This window comes from Strigops habroptila, chromosome 5 (genome assembly GCF_004027225.2).
Source record: "Strigops habroptila isolate Jane chromosome 5, bStrHab1.2.pri, whole genome shotgun sequence".
Taxonomy (NCBI): domain Eukaryota; kingdom Metazoa; phylum Chordata; class Aves; order Psittaciformes; family Psittacidae; genus Strigops; species Strigops habroptila.
In genome coordinates, this window is record NC_044281.2 from 6,843,153 (window position 1) to 6,863,188 (window position 20,036).

Genomic DNA, 20,036 nt, shown 5'->3' on the forward strand with positions numbered 1-20,036 from the left:
GGTGAGCAAGGTGGTGAGTCGTGTAGGAATTCTAGTTTTACGTGTGGATCCTCATTATCCCCCCTGCACTTGTAGGAATAGGAATTAATGCTTCTGAGGTATTAAGCTAGGTTCTGCAGTTGTCCTTCATGATCATGAAGGGAAACCTGATCAGGAGGGCAGGGACTGAAAGAAGTATGCTCTGCTTCCCAGCACTGGGATCTGGGTTCACCTGAAGTGGCCCAAATGGATGGAGGGATTCCCTTAATATTCCAAAAGAGGGGAGAATGACTTCTCTGCTGCCCGCTGACCAGCTGAAGGGTTGGAGTCAGCATTGTACCATTCCCCCTGGGATGTGCTTAGAGCAGAGGGCTGGCATTGGTGTTTATTCAGTCAGGATCAGTGCTCGTCTGGGAAGACAAGCAGTAAGGTGGCTGAAGGCTTCAGACCAGAGCTGTGGTACATTTCCTGCAGATAGAAAGCTAGTGGGGAAAAAACCCCTGCAATTTCCTTCTGGATTTGTGTAGCCAGTTAGGTGTTTTTAAACAGGAAGGGTTCTTACTTTAGAAGTGCTTGGAGAGATGTAAGAAAAAACCTGTTTTCCATGTGAATTTCCAAAGCTGGTCAGTCAAGGGCAGTTCTCCACTTAAACAAAATTCAGATGTATTAGAGTGGCTGTAATGCTTATGTGTATTATTAAAATGGATAAAGACTATGGAACAACTTCGTAGAGTCAGCAGTGCCTTTATTAGGGCCTGCAAATGGTGTGAGGCTCCATGGAAACATTAAAAATTGGAAAAGCAACCTGCAGAGATCCTCCAACATGTGGAATACATTTTCAGGGAGTTTTACCAAGCTGAGACTGTGCTGTACACAGCTGAAAGATGTATAAGCATCGATGCTGTTGTAACTATGCTTCATCACTTCAGGACAAAATTTGTCCTTAAAAGAAGAACAGTTTTTCTGTAGTTGATGCTATTTGCTTTTATTGTGATGGTGGATGTATGGCTGCCATCCCACATGAATATATGGGCATTATTACTTAGAAGGAGGGAAGCTGGAAAAGAGAGAGGTCCTAGCTCGCAGCTGGGTTGGGCTCTGGTCTGGTGCCAAGTCTAAGGGGCAAATGTTCAATAGAATCATAGAATGGTTTGGGTTGGAAGGAACCTTAAAGGTCAATGTCTGTGCCTCCAAGAGCCAAGTGGGTATGAAAACCATAGTGCTCTATTTTAGCTGGGCACACAGAGGAGGCCTAGAAGGTAAATGCCACTTTCATTCTACCTAACTGCAGGGCTTTGATGTGTACGTCTTTTTGTTTTCATGTTTTGCTGTATATTCTGTATAAATACTGCTTTTTTCCTCTCCTTTAAAATGAGCTGTAGAACATTGAAGTGCTGTTGATTTATTCACACTAGCTTTTGTTTCCTTGTTTTTTTCCTTTCCCTTTTCCCCTAGATCTACCAAGTTCAGAAGGTAGGGCTTGCTCTCTTTCATTCTTCTTTGCATGTGTTCCCACGTTGTGAGTCTTGCCAGCATTTCAAACAAACCTCTGAGGAATGGAAGGTGCATAGCAGGCTGTATATTCCCATACATTTTCCCCTTCCCTCCCATAGTCTTATGGGATGCACAATAAAGAGGAGTGGGGGAAGACGACCCGTGTAAAATGTGTCTGGTCAGGCACTTAATGTAAGGTTTTTTAAAGACTGTTTGGCAAAGAATAAGCAATAAGCAGGAAGGTAATTTGGCAAACAGCTGTCATGGGAGGGTGCGGTGGCTCCGTGTGTCACCAAGCACCGTATACACGTTTGTGTGTTGAAGGCCAAGAGTATCGCTGAGAAACACTTTGGGCTGGACAAGCATTTAACACATGCCACCAGAAGAATGACTTTGAGGTGACTTTGCAGCAAGTCATTGAAGTAAATCAGGGATGCTGTGTTTGAGTTTATAATCTTTCGGTAAATAAACTGTGCGGCCTTTCATCCAGCGTGGCCTAAGCTTATAAACGCTTTTATATGGTTTAATCCCCTCCCACCTCAGTCGTGATCTTTTCCCTCCTCCCAATTTAAATTTCAGTTTCATAGTTCCAAATGATGGTGGTGGTGATAATAGCTCACTCTGAGGTCACTTGCTATGTAACAAGAGAGTATTTTAGGGTTTATGTTGTGATGTTTGGCTGTTCCATACTTCCAGCATGTGAACTGTGTAGTGCCTTAAAGAGAAATGGCTCTAAAGAGATTTTGCAGTGAGGGAGAAAGCTCATCTCTCTTCAAGCCTGCCATTTCCTGCCTTACTGAATATTGCTGCTTTTTCTTTCTGAGATATTTCTATTGCTTGCTGAATGATGAACGTCTCTTAAAACCACAGCCTGTTTGGGTTTTGTCCTGGCACTCCTGCTGCCTTAACTGCATGTTTCACTCGCTTGACTGAGCAGTGCACGTGCTGCTTGGAAATGCTGTTCTCCTCTGAAGTGTGTATGTATATGATGATAGCTACTCAAATCATGTGCTGTGGCATTCAATCCTGACCCCATCAATTTGGCCACAAATACATCTTACTCGTGTTTTTATTTGCAGAGTTGATATGTACTAAGTAACTCAAATTAACAACTACCCATGGATCAACAGGGTCGTTATCAATCTCCTTTATAGGAACTAATTTAATCTTCTGGTACAAATGCAGCCCTGTGGGAGCCAAGGAGGATGTTTACTGTTGGTGTCCTGACATGGAGGAGAAGATAAGTGGGTTAGCCTCACGCCATCCCATAGTGAGTTTGCAAGTCTGGCAGTTTCGCTGTCACTTAGTGAGTAAATCTGATCTGGAATTCTCTCTCAATGGTATTAATGTCATGAATTATTTAATTGTAATATCACTTTTCAGGGTAGAAGGGAACTTGAGTCTGGGAGAGGCCTCTGAAAAGCAAACGAATGGATAAGCACCATTTCTTCCTTTAACCCATGCGGCCATTCAGACCAGCCCCCCCACCCCGGGGCAGAACAGGAGAGTCCACATGGAGAAAGAAATGGGAAGTGGCTGAGGAGGCAAAATACCTGAGACTTCAAATGCTGCCAGTTCAGTACAGGGTGAGACGTGCTGTTTGAAAGATTATAAATTAAAATAAATAGTCTCCAGCTAATCACATTCATTAACATTTTTCTTGTGGGGATAGTACGCATGTAGCTGTGTAATTTTAAATGGTGGAGGAAAAGACTTAAGTGGAACTTGTGGTATAACAAGTCTTTTAAGGGGTATTTCCTAATCTTCCTTTTGCAAAACTGAACTCAGAAGCTTATGTCAGAAAGTAAGGAGAGCAGCAGATGAAGGAAGCAGCACACCTTACAAAAATTGTTAGCATGTTTATGGATCATTCCCATGTGGATTCTCTGTTATCACAGTGGTTTTAAAAGCTGATTTCTAGTGTTATAAAATATTACATATCTCTTGGGGGAGCTGGAAAACCTCTATTAAGGCTTTACCTGACCTGATTTACTACAAAGCATATGATCTGTAGGTTCAGATCATGTACACAATCCTGACCAGCTGGAGTTCATATAATTTTCAGGGATCACTTTCACCGTGTGAAGTACATAAAACTTAATTCAACAGGCTGTTGTACATGTTATGCTTCTGCCTGGAAGTAACTCGTCTGAGCACTTGTGAGGAAGTTTGTAATGCTGGAAGAAACGGTAGTTCATGTCATGCACTCTAATTTCATGTAATTTAAGGGAGAAATTTCCCTTGTGTGTAATTTGGCTAGGCGTTGGATAGGGGTATTAGCTGTATTTGGGCACACTGCAAGATGCTTCACAGGTAAAAGCAAAGGGGAATACTCCCCTGTTCGCATAAGGATGTGGTTGAAGAGCTTTTTGAACCGTTGTCTCTTTTCCTTGCTCCAGGGAGATTTTTGCATACTATGTAAATCTGCAAGGCAGTGAATTTATTTTCTCTTTTCAAATTACAGGGCTAAAAACTGACTTTCTAATATTTTTCCTAATAAATGGGTTTGCTGTGAGCTCTTGCCTTTTCCCAATTTGACCCCCAAACTGGCAACATTTAAAGGTTCTTGTACAGTTTGGACTCTCCGGGATGTGTAATGGAGCACCCCACTGCCTATTCCACTTCATAATAGACTTTCTTCTCTCCAGAGCTGTTAAGATGAAAATGAAGATAACCTTAATGTGAGAATAGATTTATTGGTTAATGAGGAAGAACTCTGAAGTGGGAATAAACTGATACAATATCAAAGAACACGCAGCTGTTTGTTCTAGTTTATTAACAAATAACGAATGAGGTTTTTAAGGGTGAAAGTAAAAGTACATTAATACCATTGAGTGAGTGTTAAATGCAGAGTGTAATACAGAACAGATTTCTGGGGTTTTTATAATTACCTAAGGTTTTGACTGTTAATACTCCTGCCTCCTCAAGTCTCTAGGGAAGCTGGCAAGTACAGGCTCGTTTTGTCCACAGATACATGCAGCTCGAAGCACTAATCTAATTTTCTTTTAAAATACATATTATGCTTCCTTAAGCAGGATTTCTATTTGCTGATTACTGTGCTTAAGGCTGGTGATGTTTCCTCGCACAGGAATGTCATGATCACCATTGTAAATGCAAACTTCCTGAGACTGGATTTGAAGCATGTGTTCGGGGAGGAAGAGAAGTCCTGTTAAACCCATGGATCTTTGAACAGTTTGCTGGCTGGTGGAAATTCAAGTTGATTGGGAAATTCCCAGTGTTGTGCAGAGATTATGAAGTGGGAAACTTACGCTGCCATAGTGACAATCTACTGAAAAATGCATGGTGTTTGTTATTGAAGTACAGACAGGGTTAGGGTTAGGTTTAGAGAGCTTTCCAGTCTCACCCGCATTGGTGACGCATGTCCTCTTCTGTCCTCATTGGTGACACCACCACTGTTAAGATGCTTCAAGTGTAGGCAAAAAGCCTTGTGCTCTGAAAAGGAGCTCTCAGGAGTTCAGAATGCAGTGAATAAGAATGCACAGAGATGAGTTGCGTTGTATTCAACTTGTCTTCCCTTGACAAATCTATATGGGAAACATGATTTGACAGCATTTTTCACCCTGAAAGTGTTCTGTGTTTGGATCCCTTGTAATGAGTCTTGACTTAAATGGGTCAGGAATTCAAGACTCATTATGCTCCTTGCTCGTCCCCACAGAACTGTTGTTTTTTCACTGCTGAGAAAGAAGCTGTCACATATGCTGGCTGTACCTGAAACATGGCTTTCCCCATGCTGGGCAACTCTTCCTGGGCATGTGCTGCCGAGGGCTCTCATGGCACTTGGAGCAGCTTTTCCCTGGCATGTTTGCGTGTGTGGAGATGTGTGGCTAAGCCAAAACCTGGCAATGCATGTCTAAATGTTCTATGTTTGCCTTTCTCATCTAAATTCTGGGGTTTTTTTGTCCTTTTCTGTCTCTAGAAATATTATGGTCTGGATACTAAATGGGGAGACATCGAGCAATGGATGGTAGGCCTTAATCAATGTAGCTAAACAGCTTCTATGTGTTGAAGTTTTCTATAGTTCATAGTGTTTGAAATCCTGCAAAGTAGATGTTTTGGTGTACTGGAAATGTGAATTCCACTCTTACCACAACCGTTCTTGCAGTCTGCATCAATACCTGGAATATGGCTTTTGATCAGCTTAAAACTGACAAGGGTTTGGTTAGAGCCATCTCTTTTTACAGACCTCTGTCCCCACTGTCTTACTTGAAGATTAAATTATCATATAGAACCGTTAAGGCCTCTTGTGTTACAAGGAATGTATGTTCTCATTTGACTTCTTGTGGGTTTTGTTACAATTTGAGTTTTATCCAATCTGCCTTCAGGTAAATTTTCAGCACTTTTTATCCATGCTGCTTTAGTGACTTTGTACCTACTGGTCCAGGGGTACTCTTCAGATGCATTATTGCTGCTGCTATGGCAATGCTCACCTTTTCCAGTAATACAATGCCCTAGATATTACTATTTGCTAAGCCAGTTAAGTTGATACCAGATATAGACTTGGCCATTAGCAACATCTGGCTGTTTTAACACCCATAATATAAGATGAAGAAGTTGCTAAAGTGATGGAAGACATTGGCTTCAACTGTCTTGGAAAGAGTCTATTTCAAAGGCAGTGGTGCTGTGTGTCACAGAGGCTTAATGACAAAAGCACTGTAAGTATACCGATTCCCAGAGGTAGAGAGATACACTTGAGATGTTTTTTGGAATGGAAATAAAGCTGTCATTGCATGCAGTTTTCTGCAAAAGTCATAGAAGTCTGTAGCAGAATAAAATAGGAATTAAGTTGGGGTCACAGAGGAGGGAAAAAAGTTTTTTTCTGACTTGACAACGTATCACCTTCTGTTATTTGGTAACCTTACTGACTCCTAAACATTGCTGAAGTTCACTGTGTCTTTCTGAAAGCGCTCTGTTGGTGTATCTTTCCTTTCAACACTTCACTCTTGTTTTTTTTTCCCTCTGCCACCTTGGTAGGAAGACAATGAGCGTTATTCCCGTAGAGCCAGAAGAAATGCCTCGGTTAGTATCTACTTTTACCTTTTTTTAGCTAGACTTCTGAAACTAAGAAAACAGGCATAGATAAAGCAGTTCCTTTTTAAAAGGAAAAAAACCAACAACAAACCAAACAACCAAAAATGACCAAAAATAAGCTCCCCCCACCCAGGCAAGGGAAAACCCCAAACCACTTCCTGACTTCTCTGCCTTCTCCCCAGTCACTCTGAGGAGCTTTTGAAAATGTGCTAGAATAAAGGGGGCAGGGAATGGAAGGTGGGGAAATAACCTGCTCAGGGTGTTTAATATTCATTTATTCAGACCGTGAGCAGAGAGCACCTCAGCAAGGTTGTCATTCATCCAGTATTAAAATGCTTGACTGTGTTCCTTGGGCAGGGTACGATTTCATTTACTTTCTGCTTATAGGTTTAATGCGATTTTTTTTAAAAGACATTTCTTTTGTATGTCTTCTCTTTCCCTCTGTCCCATCAAAGCCATCAGCATTTACCACCTTGCCTGTTACTTGTGTTTTTTTCATTGTTTTCTTGTCTTTATACTTTTCTTTTGATAGGCTTCGGATGAAGATGAGCGCATGTCAGTGGGTAGCCGTGGAAGCCTGAGGGTTGGTAAATTGTACAATTTAAGTGTGCATGTGTGTGTATCGATGTCGCTGTCCCCCCCCTTACCACCAGACTGGTTATAGCACTCTCATATCATCTTTGCAAAGTTTTGACATGTTCCATGTTCAAGCCATATGCTTCGTTGGTTTTTTTCTGAATACATGTAGGTCAGTAATTCTTTCCATCAGGGGAATGGTCAGATTAGTATGCACAGTGCAGGAACACCGACAGAGCGTGTGACTCCATAGATCTGGTAACTGCTGTTTGCTCTTACTGTTGCAGGAAGTACTTAGCCAAAACACGGGTATATGCAGCTATTTCTTGTATGCACTTTGTGAGTTCTGCTGTTTCATAACCCATACTGAGAATTTGGGAAGAGGAAGTGCTAGCTTACTCCATAATCAGTGTTTATGAGCTCAGGAAACCAAAAACAAATTGTCAGTGGAAATAACTCTTAAGCACTTTGGAATTTCAGGTGAAACACTCTCCTCAAAACTGCTTCAGTGATATTTGAAATTCATCTGCAGACATGAGTTGTGGATGGAGGGATTAGTAGAGCAGAGTGCTGTAGTGCACTTGTACTCATCTGTAGGACAAGTTCAAGTGTTTTGTTGGGTTTTTTCCCTCAAAATATCCATACAGTATTTTTTGAGATATAATACACATGGGTACAAATCTTAGCGCTATTCTAGCATAGACGTGATCAGCTCTTGGAATTGGGAAGACAGCTTAAGCAATTTAGTGGTTGTGAGCTGCTAATGCTGTTGTCTCGGTGTGTGTTAGTAGTCTTCAAAGACGATCAGAGCTCACTGCTTCTGAGACCTGTGGAGAAGCACTCAGCTAACCACAGAACTGAAACAATCCATAACAGCACTGGGGAGGAAGCTCTCATCATTCCTGAATGTGAATCAGCTGTGGCCAGTTCTTGTTTCGGAGTCATTGTACCTAGAACTGTTGTGTTTGAGAATAATTTCTTCTCCTTCTGCCATTGTTCCTCATGTGTCAGTAGCACTGGTTATGTGGGGTAAGCTGGATGATTAGTTCTATTTTTATAGGACAAGCAAGACCTATATCATTATTTGTAATCCCTGGTTTCTGGCTTCTGTGGAGATTCCTGACAAAGTATCCTCAGGAGAACAGGAGTGAGTGTCAGACCTCGTGTGCCTTTGAAAGAGTCTGGAAGATGAAAAAAAAGTAAAAAATGGCTACTGCAGAGCGTGCTCAGTGACCCTAAGGGGTGACTTTGTGTTCACTGTGAGGTAGCACAAAGATGCACTTAAAATTTTAAAGTGTTGCCTTGTTCCCTTTTTGGCAGAATCCTTATTGCTATTTATGAAATGGTGTTAAAATCTTTATTCTTTCAAACTGCAAGCTTGTTTGTGTGCTTTTCAAAGCTAGAAGATGCCTTAAAGATCCAGAGATTTGATGAAGAAAAGCTCAGCCTCACAGCTGAACATGCAAACCAATGTTTATTTTACTTAGAGTTAAATTTGGACATGTTCATGGAAGTCTTTGTTGGAGGGGAAAAATATCTCTAGATCAGTTGAAATTTCAATTCTTTCTATTTAGAAGGTGATTTTGATACAAGTGGGTTGCTTAAACATGGCTGTAGGTGTGTGTCCCTTGATGGAGCAAGATGCAAGCATGCTGGCACCGTATTTACAGTGGGAGCCCAGTTCATCATTGCTGGAGAGATTGAGATGAGCTCTTAGGCAGAAGCTCTTCCCTGTGAGGGTGCTGAGGCGCTGGCACAGACTTTTCCCAGAGAAGCTGTGGCTGCCCCATCCCTGGCAGTGTTCAAGGCCAGGTTGGACACAGGGGCTTCGAGCAACCTCCTCTAGTGGAAGGTGTCCCTGCTCGTGGCAGGGGTTTGGAACCGGATGAGCTTTAAGGTCCCTTCAACACAAACCATTCCATGATGATGAAACACCTTTAGTTCATGGAAATCCACTACTGATTCCTCACGATGATTTCTGTGCTATGATCCTGTGTTTTATTGTTACATACTTGAACAGCAGAAGCCTTGCATTCTGCCTCCCCACCATCCCTCAAGAAGCTTTTCTGAGCTGTTTTCCTGGAGCTGCCACGTGCCTTCTGGCTGTGATAACCACTGCTGGTCTGGTGAGCAGCGGCTCCAGCTGCCTCACGGGATGGCCTGTAAATCCCTAACACTTCTGCAAAGAATGTCCTTTTCTGACAGAAGGATCTGGTTGGAACTTTTCGCAGTGGTATTTGTAGTGATGTTGCACAGACTCCCCCGTCACCAGAAAGTAGCGTTCGGTGAGTGTTCTTACGCAAGCTGACACTTGGGCATGCACAGGAAAAGTTTTGACAGAGCTCCCTTCCTTGATCCAAGTGTCCTTGGGATTGTAGAGAGTAAACACTTGTTAGTCTGAACTGAAATGCACCCTTGCACATCTCTTAATTGTTTTATTCACAATGAATTGGTAGAACATACGTTGACTATTTTCCTTGTGTGGGTTTATAGTAGATGCTTTTAATACTTTGATCACATCTCTCTGGCTCTTTGTGAAGGTTTTGCCTTGTGTGTCTGCAAAAACAACAAAGTTAAAAAAAATTACAAAAAATGACCAACCTGAAAAACTACCTCCAAAGAGCAGAGTTCAGTTTGGTTTTTGAGCACCAAAAATTATTTGCCTTGTGTCCACAAAGGTTTTGTAAAACTAGTTAGAGAATTCTGAATGCTCTTCTTTTTTCGGCTTTTGGAAGGCTCTCCTTCCACAGTTGCAGAATGCCTTTGCAATTGGTCTGCAAGGCTTCCAGTACCTGAAAACTGATCTTGCATCTTTGGGCTTGTTGCACTGTGAGGGGCTGATGCTGCGAGGGGTTGCTTTTTGCAGCTATTCTTCTTTTCCGTACAGGAAGTGTTCAATGAAATGAGCCAATATCAGAGATGTATTTCTCCCTGAAGCTTTACCACCCTACTAATCTATGTGGGTTTTACTCTATATTTTTTCCTGCAATGTTTTCTAAGTGGATGTCTCAACTGCAGGCACCAGAGATCTGCTGAGCTAGCTTTTGGGGAGCTGGCCTCGATGCTTCTGGCAGAGCAACCATCAATATGGACTGCAAAACCACCTAAGATGTTGATTAGACCAGGCTAGCAAATTTATTTAAGTTCCACAGCTGCGCCTGTGCTGCAAACAGTGGCCTAGTGTGTTCATATAGTGCTAGCTTGAGCATCTCTCTGTCTCCTGCTAGCAGATCTTCCTCTGCAACACGGAATCTGTAATAGCTTTCCCATGGCTCGTCCTGAACCCATGAAGAGTGTCCTGCCTCTCTTGTTCAAGAAGTTCTGCAAGCTCGATGCTTTATCACGCAGTTGTTCTTACGGAAGCTCAGTTAACATCATCCTCTGTGTGTATGAGGATGCCCCTCTTTAGTCTCTCTTCTACGCCAGGTGTCCTTGTTCTCCCACTTCTCAGCTGGTTGCTTCTAATCTGAGACCATCCAGCATGAAATATTGGTGTGTGATTAATCACTCGTGGTGGAGTTTGTGCATTTCCTTGTTTGGTTTGCTCCAAAGTTTCTGACTTCTGGCTTTGTACAAGAAATTCTGCATTATCAAAGTTCTTAGTTGGGATATACATCTCTGTGCCTGTTTTCTGGGGGAGGTTCTTTTGATTGCCATGACTTGCTTCAGTGTTTTCCTTTGTATTCTGATTTTTTTCTTTCATGTCTTTACAGTCTCATTTGGAACATGCCAACACCTATCCAGTGGTGAGAATAGTCTGCAAGTTGCAGTGTGTGTTAAAAACTAATCATGAATAAGAAACTAACATCAATTGTGGTGGTTGATTTGAGATAAGGGCTGATCTGAAATAATCCTGAGGTAGTTTGGGGTCGGAGATGTAAAGATGCTACTTCCCTCACCTACTGTTCAGATGCAGTTCACATGAAAAGCACGGGAGGATTAAAGAGATCTAAGCTAGGTCTGGTAGTTCAGTAGTTACAATAGGACAGAGCAGAACAGCTTTTATTTTCCCTAACAGACTTTCTCTGTAACAGTCTGTTCATTGCTTGACCAGGTGTAGAATTCACAGACTGGTGAAGGTTGGAAGGGGCCATAAAGCTCATCTAGTTCCAGCCCCCATGGGCATTGGACACCGTCCACTAGACCAGGTTGCTCCAAGCCCTGTCCAGCCTGGCTTTGAACATTGTCTGGTTTTATTTCAGCATAAACGTGGAAAGGCATAAAACTTTCACAGACTCACTCTGAATAGATCTAGCAAAGGCGACAGGACAAATATGCCGCCTACCAAAGCTGCAGCTTGTGTGTCGAGCTGTTACCTTTGCTTTGGAGGATAAAAAATCAAACTCTAAGTAAGAGAAGAGCAAGTATTTGTATTGAACACACTCAGCTAAAGCTGACTCTTGGAAGAACGGAAAGGGCACGGAAGGGGGAATGACGATTGGGACTTTAAGCTCAGTTTAAGAACATTTCCTTGTACTGTTAGCAGTGCTGTCTTGCTGTCTTGTGCCAGTACTGTGTTGAAAGAGAGGCATCTCCACTTCTGCAGAAAGCAGACTGCACAGGGCAGTGTTACTGACGCTCTAGCTTTTTCACCCTCCTTAATTCCCTGTGCCATTTCAAACACAAAATGCAATGTATCTATTTGTGAGTGACCTATATACAGAAATAGTTCAAACACATTGGGACTTTGCATGGATGTATAGATGTAGTTATAGACAGCTGGTAGCTCTTTTAATTGATTTAACCTAGCAAGCATGAATGATTTTAACTGTGGCCACTAAATTTAAACAGTGCTATATCATCACTTTTAACAACATTCTTTAATAACTGGTTATTTGACTTTGAGGTTTGATTTTTTTTTTTCCCCCCATGTGTGCTTGCTGACCTGTGTTATGTAGAGCTGGAGCAAAAATGGACTGATGTTTTTGCATGTTGACGTGCATGCCTGACTACGGATGGGTGCGCAGAAAGTCATAAATGCTTTTCATCCTGCATTCTTAATCTCACTGCAGGCTGGATTAGAGAATGAGAGGACCAAAAAGAAGAACTACTCCAAAGCAGTATGTACCTCAAATAATGGTCTTGGAGAGGTTTTTGCATAGAAAACCACTGTGATAGGATAAAGAATACATACAAGTGTGTTGGCTGTAAGAGTTCACCAGCCTAATGTCAAGGATACAGTGTAATTATCAGAACTTGTTGGGTTTGTGAGAATACATCACTTATCTGCAAAATGTGGTATAATGCAAACATGTCAGTGTTGTACAGTAAGAACATCTTGAAAAGTTCAAAACCTAACAACATTACGCAGAAATAGGTAATACTGATAGAATATATGTAGTGAAGGCTGCAATCTTTTCATGAAGCTAGTTCATAAAGGCACTTTTTACAAGGGCCTGTAGGGACAGGACAAAGGGGGAATGGCCTTAAACTGTCAGAGAGGAGACTGAGATGAGCTCTTAGGCAGAAGCTCTTCCCTGTGAGGGTGCTGAGGCGCTGGCACAGACTTTTCCCAGAGAAGCTGTGGCTGCCCCATCCCTGGCAGTGTTCAAGGGCAGGTTGGACACAGGGGCTTGGAGCACCCTGCTCTAATGGAATGTGTCCCTGCTCATGGCAGGGGGTTGGAACCGTATGAGCTTTAAGCTCCCTTCAACCCAAACCATTCTGTGATTCTACATAGTATTAATGCCTGGCACCTGTACAAATAGGGCACTACTTAGAGGTCTGCAAAGCCAGAGTTGGGTGGAAGGTAATGCATAATGTGCTTTCACATAGTCAGGATTTTAGGTGAATCCCATGGGGAGTAGTTCCAGGGAGGGAAAGAGTACACAAGAGAGGGCAAAGAGGTGTACTGCTACTGTGGAGGGAAGGCTGCTTGTTGCAGAAAGAGGTTGCCAGGCTGGGTTGGGGTCCTTCAGTACACTGGAAATCAGCAGAGAATTTTCTGAGACTTGGAAGTTGGGTGTGGGATCGGGAAAGCCCAAAGCATTAGCCACAGCCTAAAGCATAAAAATATTGCAAGTATCAATGGGCATAATGGCAGCAAGAAAGTTTTCTGCATGACTTGAAAGCAAGAGGAAAATACAGAAAAGATTAGGGTCAGTTGCACATGAAGGGAGAACAAGTAAAACCTGAACATTTTATCCTCCCCTGTATACAATTTTATTTGTTCATTAAGGTTATGGTTGGGTGCTTAGCATGTTAGTGTAGCACTGAACAAGGTCAGTGAGGTCTGACGAAATTGACCCTGCTCTTCAAGAGTTGTCTGGAGGATTTGCTTTCAAAAATATGTGCTGGAGAGGTTTCTGGAGAGGATGGGTCATAGTGACAAGGAAAATGACCTGAGCTATGGGGCTTCAGCTTGAAATCTGAATGATACAGGACAAATTAAAGAAATACTCTAGAAGGGCCTGAAATACAAAGTGATAAACCGTTTGTGGAAAATGAATCATGTTAATTCAACTTACTTTCCCTAAGCAGGTTAATTAAGGGCATAAAGGAAAAGCATTGGATGTGACTATAACTTGACTGTAAGGCTCTTGGTGTGTCTCTACATGACATCAGATGAAACCTTGGGCAAGATCTAGTTATTGTAGAATGCACAGTTAGTTGAAAAATAACTGCGGTAGAAAACAAGACGATTGGAAAGGATCTCATCTGGTCTGTTCCCATCTGAGTCAGCATCGTCTGTTTTTAATGGGGAAAACAGCTCTACAGGAGTGTGTATTGCCTAGCTGTGCGAGTACAGGGAGCGAAGGCAATTTTAAGCAAGGTTAGAATAAAAATACTGCCAATGAAAAGGAGTCAACTTGCCAAAACTGAACAATAGTAAAAATAAATGAGGAATACCACATTTGGAAACAAATCCCTACTATTGCAAAGTAAGGAGTTCTGCATAGGGATGGTTCAGGTAATGATCTGAGGTTACACTTAGTCAATATTACATTGCTGAAAAAAGGCAAACTTAATTCCTCGGTGTCCTAATGAAAGGGGCAGTTGGGGTAACTGCTCTGCGTGGTGCTGTTGAGGCTGCACCTTGAGCGTTGGCTTCAGTGCTGAAGGTTTTGCCCATTCTCCAGCAAGAAGAGTGTTAGGAGAATTCAGGAAGCCTGGAAAAGGAAAAATAGTAAAAACAGGGTTGGAGCCAAACTCTGTGAGGAGGCTGCAGCAGGATTTCAGATCAATTCTTCTTGAGAAAAGAAGCTGGATGCTCACCCTCCATTTATAGTGATAGTATTGCAGTTAGTAGAGAATCTTAAGCTTTTCCCAGAAGTTGTTTTACCAGCTTGGGTCTAAACTGGTTTCTAACGTAATTTGTTTAATTTTTCATGGAAGCCACTGCATAGTGTGTGATTGGTTCAGATTGGGTTTAGTGGATTTTCGTTTTGGGAGTGCATTAAAACTTGGACTTAAGAATTTGATTTCAATAGAAATTCTAATTAAATTTCCACTAAACCCCCACCCCAAATACACAGGGTGCCTCCTCATTCTTGATGCTAAACCAGACCTTGTTGTGAAAGTGATGCCAGAACAGTGAATTGCTTGAGAAACCTGATCTGATGGTTTCGATTGAGGTGACTTTTGGCTTTATCCTCTTTTCTTAAACATCATTTTTCCAGCCTAAGAACTTCATCGTAGGGCTTGTTTTATTTCATTCCTGACCCAGAAGCCAGCGTCTTGCCTGGCTCTGAAAGGCCATCACATCTTAATGGCATCTGAAAGACCAAAAACATCTTAATGGCAACAAGGCAGGCTATTGAGCATGAGGGAGGACAGCTGGACCGACTGAAATCTCTTGCTACTCTTTGGACCGCCACACACTGGGAGGTGGCAGATGGTCACTGTCTGGGTTTAATTTTGATGTAATTGGGGAAAGCTAAAAAGAAGTTCTCTCATACAGCATTGCACGTTTACTAAGCTGAATTTCTCAAATATAGAATCAGAATTAATTATTTTGCTATATTTTCCTGCTTTTTAATTGCTTGGCTGTCATAGGAGTAACTGCAGAGACAAATTTGTTTATTGTACTCTCTCGTTCCTAGCGTTCCCTGTTTTTATCCTGCATTCCCTTCATTTGAAGACACATGGTGCTATAGTAGTAATAGGGGAGGCGAAAACGTTTCTTAACAGGGGAAAAAAGCAGTCAAAAAAAGCAAGCAAGAGTATCCTTGACATTTTTGGCTGGTATACAGGTACTGACAGACACAGAAATGTTCACATCCTCATGTTTGAAATCATGACCTAATCCTGCACTTCTCCTGTTCCTGGTGTATCTTTGAAACGTTCTGTCTCTGCCTTTGCTTTTCGTAACTGATGACTTGTGCTGAAATTCCCTTTGGGGTCTGTGTCAAATGTTTTCTCTCCTTTTTTTCCCCTACTTTTCCTTTCTTTCAATAACAGACCAATGGTTATGAGGACGATGTGTATGGATCATCCTACAGTAGAAAATCTAGCAGGGTTAGTAAGTTATTTTTATCGCTATAAGATTCCATTGCTCTATTTGATGGGGTTAAAGCTAATCAGCAAATTCTTTTCTGTGGTGGAGCAGGTTTTTCCTGTTTTGTAGTTGTGGGGTTTGCAGTTTGTCAGACACCAAGATGCAGCAATAAGCTGTGTGGAAAAATAAACTAGGCCATGAGTGGGAAGAGAAGTCTCCCAGCCTGGTACCGGTAGGACTTGGAAGCCAGAACTGCTTAACTTGGAAACAAAATTGAGTAAAAGTTAAATTGTGACAAGGAGTAGCTTGGGGGCACCCAGCATGGAGGAGTTTCATGTGCTGGACAACAGAAGGACTGTTCTCCAACTTGTTGTACATGTTCATGTCATGCTCTAACACTGAAAACTCCCGAGCTTCACCGGGAATTTAGCCTCTTGAGATTTGCATATGTAAAATGGACTTTGGATATTAAATTGTCCCCAAATGTGTGTTAAGTTTGCTTAACTAAATGCTTTTTTTGTCCTTTCTAAACTGTATCCTAGGGTTTCCGGAAACTCCCACAGAGGTGAACAGCTGGTGCAAGTGTCACTACTTAACTAACTTAGGTTGATGTACTTCTATTTCTAGAAATATTCTTGTCAAAAAAAGCTTAATAATTAACTCCATTGTGTGTATGTGGGTCACAATGTTCCCCTGTGTTCCAGAACAAGTGTTTTGTGTCAATTATAGGAATTCATTGTCCTGCTGTGTTACATATTGGGGTTTGTGCAGATTATTTAACAGGTCTGCCTCAGGCAGAGCCTCTGGCGAGCAGGCAGAGTAGCTGTTAGGGTTTTGTTTTTCCCCCCCCCCGCCTTTATTTTAGCAAAGGCAGACAAAAGCTCGGAGCCTGTTGATCTTTATGCTATCAAGATTTCTAAAGAAATGTAGTGGTATGCAGACTAAAGCTCTGTGTTTAGGGGAAAAATAAACTACTTTTAAGACTCCATTTAGCTAAGTGCTTGAGCAATACATGCTAAACATGAGAGAGACTTCAGCAAGAAGCATGAAGTTAAGCAGGCGCTTGTGTAAATAGTGAAATGGGACCTTATATTTCATGTCTGTTCTAAATTGTTGCTTCCATATAGTTTTATGCTTGCATATGTGGATAAGAAACAATGAAATACTGTTGCTTAAACTGTTAAGAAAATGGTATGTTCTGTTGTTTCCACATTTGCTGACCTGTTTGCCAAGTTCAAGGAACTTTATTATGTAGTACTTCTGATAAATTATGTTCTTAGTCTTTAATGACATACTCCAGAGCTCTGAGTACTGCGGGAAGAGCAAAGTATCTGTAAAAAAGTCATCCAGGGAAAAGAAGTTGTTTGGTTTCCATTTAAATAATTTAAAATTGTCTCAGTATTAGGGTTTGCAGCATGGAGGTTTAGTGTATGTGGAGCATCAATATGGTGACAACATTAGCTCCTTGTAGTTTTCATTACTAAGCATAATTTAGATTAATCATAACTTAGAAGGGGGAAGGAAGTTTGGGGGTAACTTAGAATAATAGCTGAAACTCCAAACCAGTTGTTGCCAGTCTGGCTGGGATTCACCTTTAGGAATGCTCTCTCCCAAGCTTAACCTTAGACATGGTCAAAGAAACCATCTTTAAAAACCTAAGAGGATGAAAATTTTTAAGGTCTGCAAAGAAGTGATGAGTCTGCTGCTAAGCTGTTTCAAAATAGGTGTCTAATTTTAAGGCACAGAATGGAGCCTTGTCTATGTGGAGAAGAGCCTTTGTACACGGTACTTGCCATACCACAGGTTGATTCCTTAAATAGGAATAACGCCGTGTGCCTAGGGTAGTCCATGTGCTGCTTACAAGCTCTCTACGTGGGCATGAACGTCATTTCTTTAAGCTCAGTGTGTTCTGGTTTCTTTGCAGTAAAAGTCTTATTTTATGAACGTTCAGGAAAAAAATGAATCAGATTTTTATTTTTATTTATTATTATTTTTGAGGTTGGACAATGATTTATTTACCTCACAATGCCTGTAGCTGTTGTGTTTTATCCACAAATCTGTTTGCTTCCAGTGAAGAAAGTTCACAGTGTCAAGAGCAAACAAGTACTTTGATTTGCCACAGATTTCCCTCATTTGTAAATGGAGTTTACAACTAACCCATACACGGTTTATAGGGGTGATGCAGGGATTAGTAAGGTCTTGGAAGAAAGTTGAATAATAGCTGACTACTGAAAGCAGAGTATCTTAGTTGTCTAGACCCCTGTAAGACACAAGTGGAGAAGCAGAGTGTTCAAGAACAGCTGTAAAAAGAGAGCTCTGGAGCATAGCAAAGAACAAAGACGTGTGGAGATCTTTAAGACCAATCAACCATTCCCACCAGTGTGCCCTTGGGAAAATAAATCTTAAACAGTGCCTGGGAGGCTTTGAAAATACCTTTGCAGCTCGTGTATTACAGCAGGGCCAGTCAGAGGAGACTGAGCGAGTACATAAGTCATTTCATGAGGGAGGGGATGCAAGGAGGTGGTGTTTCCTCCCTGGCCCTGCACGCTGGCTGTGGCAGCTTGTGCTCACTCCTAAGCACGCCTTCCTCTGTAGCTTTATACCCTGCCTGCTTAGCTCAGGGCTGCATCTGTCCCCAGCACGGCAGAGTAACTGTTTCATCACTTTTTAGATGTGCTTTTAGGCTGCAGTTTTTCTGAAAATAGGGAAAATGCAAAGTCTTCCTAATACAGCTGTATTGTTTTGATTCTCTTGGCTCTCTAAGAGCATCATGTCTTATGTATTTTATTAAAAAATAATAATAATAATAAAAAAAATATATATATTGTTCAGCCTGGAGAAGAGAAGGCTCTGGGGAGACCTTGGAGCAACTCCCAGTGCCTAAAAGGGCTGACAAGAAATCTGGAGAGGGGCTTCTGACAAGGGCATGTAGGGACAGGACAAGGAGAATGTCCTACTGCCATGTGTTACCTGTGACAGTCTCCACTGACCAAACACTTCAATGGGCAGGGACATCTTCCACTAGAGCAGGTTGCTCCAAGCCCCTGTGTCCAACCTGGCCTTGAACACTGCCAGGGATGGGGCAGCCACAGCTTCTCTGGGAAAAGTCTGTGCCAGCGCCTCAGCACCCTCACAGGGAAGAGCTTCCTAATTCATACCTAATCTAAATCTCCTCTCTGTCAGTTTAAGGCCATTCCCCCTTGTCCTGTCTCTACAGGCCCTTGTAAAAAGTCCCTCTCCAGCTTCACTTAACTAGAGTTAGGATGAAACTTAGGTGCATGAACTGCATACATGCTCCTGAAGTCCCTTACAAAGCATGTCCCTGCATAGGTCTCTCACTGGGTCATAGCAATAAGGGAGGAGGGGAGAACTTGAGCATCTGGAACCTTTTCAGTGGAAAGTAAACCAAGTGGGTATTTTGTGCAGGAGATGCTAAAGGGCTAAAGGCCTTTTTATCTCTGCTTTACAAATGGAAAGGCTACACGATTTTCACACACCCTCATATCTGTAATGCATTTATCTCTTCTTTTTAACTCTGTGACCACTTTGAATCCTTGCCACTTGTAATCACCTAATTTATTTTTTGCTTCCCATTTAAAGGAATTTAGAAAGTCTGTCACGTTTTGAAGCTGAGTTCTCAAGGTTTGGTTGTGGGTTTTCTGTTTTTGTTATTAACACAGGCTTCGTACTACTCTGATCTGGGTCTCCACAACAGCGGCTATGCTTCCACATCTCAACCTTCATCCCAAAATGGAAATTGGGTCTGTTTCCCTCTGGCTTTACCTGGCCCAGACTTCTTGTTCTGACTTCATTTGGAGAATAACAACCTCTTGCACGTAGGACTGAATTTGGACCAATTGTCAAGAGTCTCTGAAGGTCTTTTAGTAAAAAGACCTAAAATCCTCAAAACCAACCAACCAAAAAAAAGGGAGCAAAACACCAAAACCAAATCAGACTTTTAAAGATTGGAATGAGTAATGGAAACCTGGTTTAAAATGAGCACAATTAGTTTTCCTTTGCTGCTCCTCCCTTTCCTACAGTTACTTTGTTTGCTTTTTGGCCTCAGTTGGTCTGGAAAAATAAGGGAGATCTTAATTAACTGAAGTTCTCTATTCTAGTTGAGGCAACTTCTCTGCTCACCTTGTCACTCTAGCAAGTTTAAGACAATCCAGTCTGCGTAAAATGAAATTACACGCAAGTAATTCACAGACTGTTAAAAGAAAATCACTGCAGCTTCAGAATCACCCAGGAGGTTGGATTGTCCTCTGCGTGTGGGTTGGAGCTCAGCCAGTCTGGTGCTAGCAAAGCAGTGCTTGAGCAGTGGTCCACAGCCTGTGCTGCCTGATGGGCAGCACCAGCACATGGCCATCACCTGGGGCGTTGTGGCCACTGCAGATGTGGAGGAGGGGGGTGACTTGCAGCACAGTGTTACCTGCAAGCTCTGGGCTGGGGACCACTGCTGGAGTACCTCTTGCACCTAATTATGTCAGATACGGATGAG

General features: G+C 42.0%; 1 protein-coding gene across 30 annotated transcripts in view; it reads left to right on the forward strand.

Moving 5' to 3' along the window:
- The window catches only part of LRRFIP1 (LRR binding FLII interacting protein 1), a 109,020-nt gene that overhangs the window by 50,850 nt on the left and 38,134 nt on the right, over positions 1 to 20,036 (forward strand). For 13 of the 30 annotated variants that reach the window (XM_030486231.1, XM_030486233.1, XM_030486232.1 and 10 more), the window contains exons 3-9: positions 1,435 to 1,452; positions 5,411 to 5,458; positions 6,466 to 6,510; positions 7,055 to 7,105; positions 10,812 to 10,844; positions 12,111 to 12,158; positions 15,499 to 15,555. The exons of 7 other annotated variants lie outside the window; for them this stretch is intronic. In XM_030486231.1, the coding sequence (XP_030342091.1) occupies positions 1,435 to 1,452; positions 5,411 to 5,458; positions 6,466 to 6,510; positions 7,055 to 7,105; positions 10,812 to 10,844; positions 12,111 to 12,158; positions 15,499 to 15,555 (300 nt within the window). The remainder of the gene's footprint in view (positions 1 to 1,434; positions 1,453 to 5,410; positions 5,459 to 6,465; positions 6,511 to 7,054; positions 7,106 to 10,811; positions 10,845 to 12,110; positions 12,159 to 15,498; positions 15,556 to 20,036) is intronic. 10 more of the 30 variants (XM_032919933.1, XM_030486219.1, XM_030486222.1 and 7 more) reach the window with 6 other exon arrangements.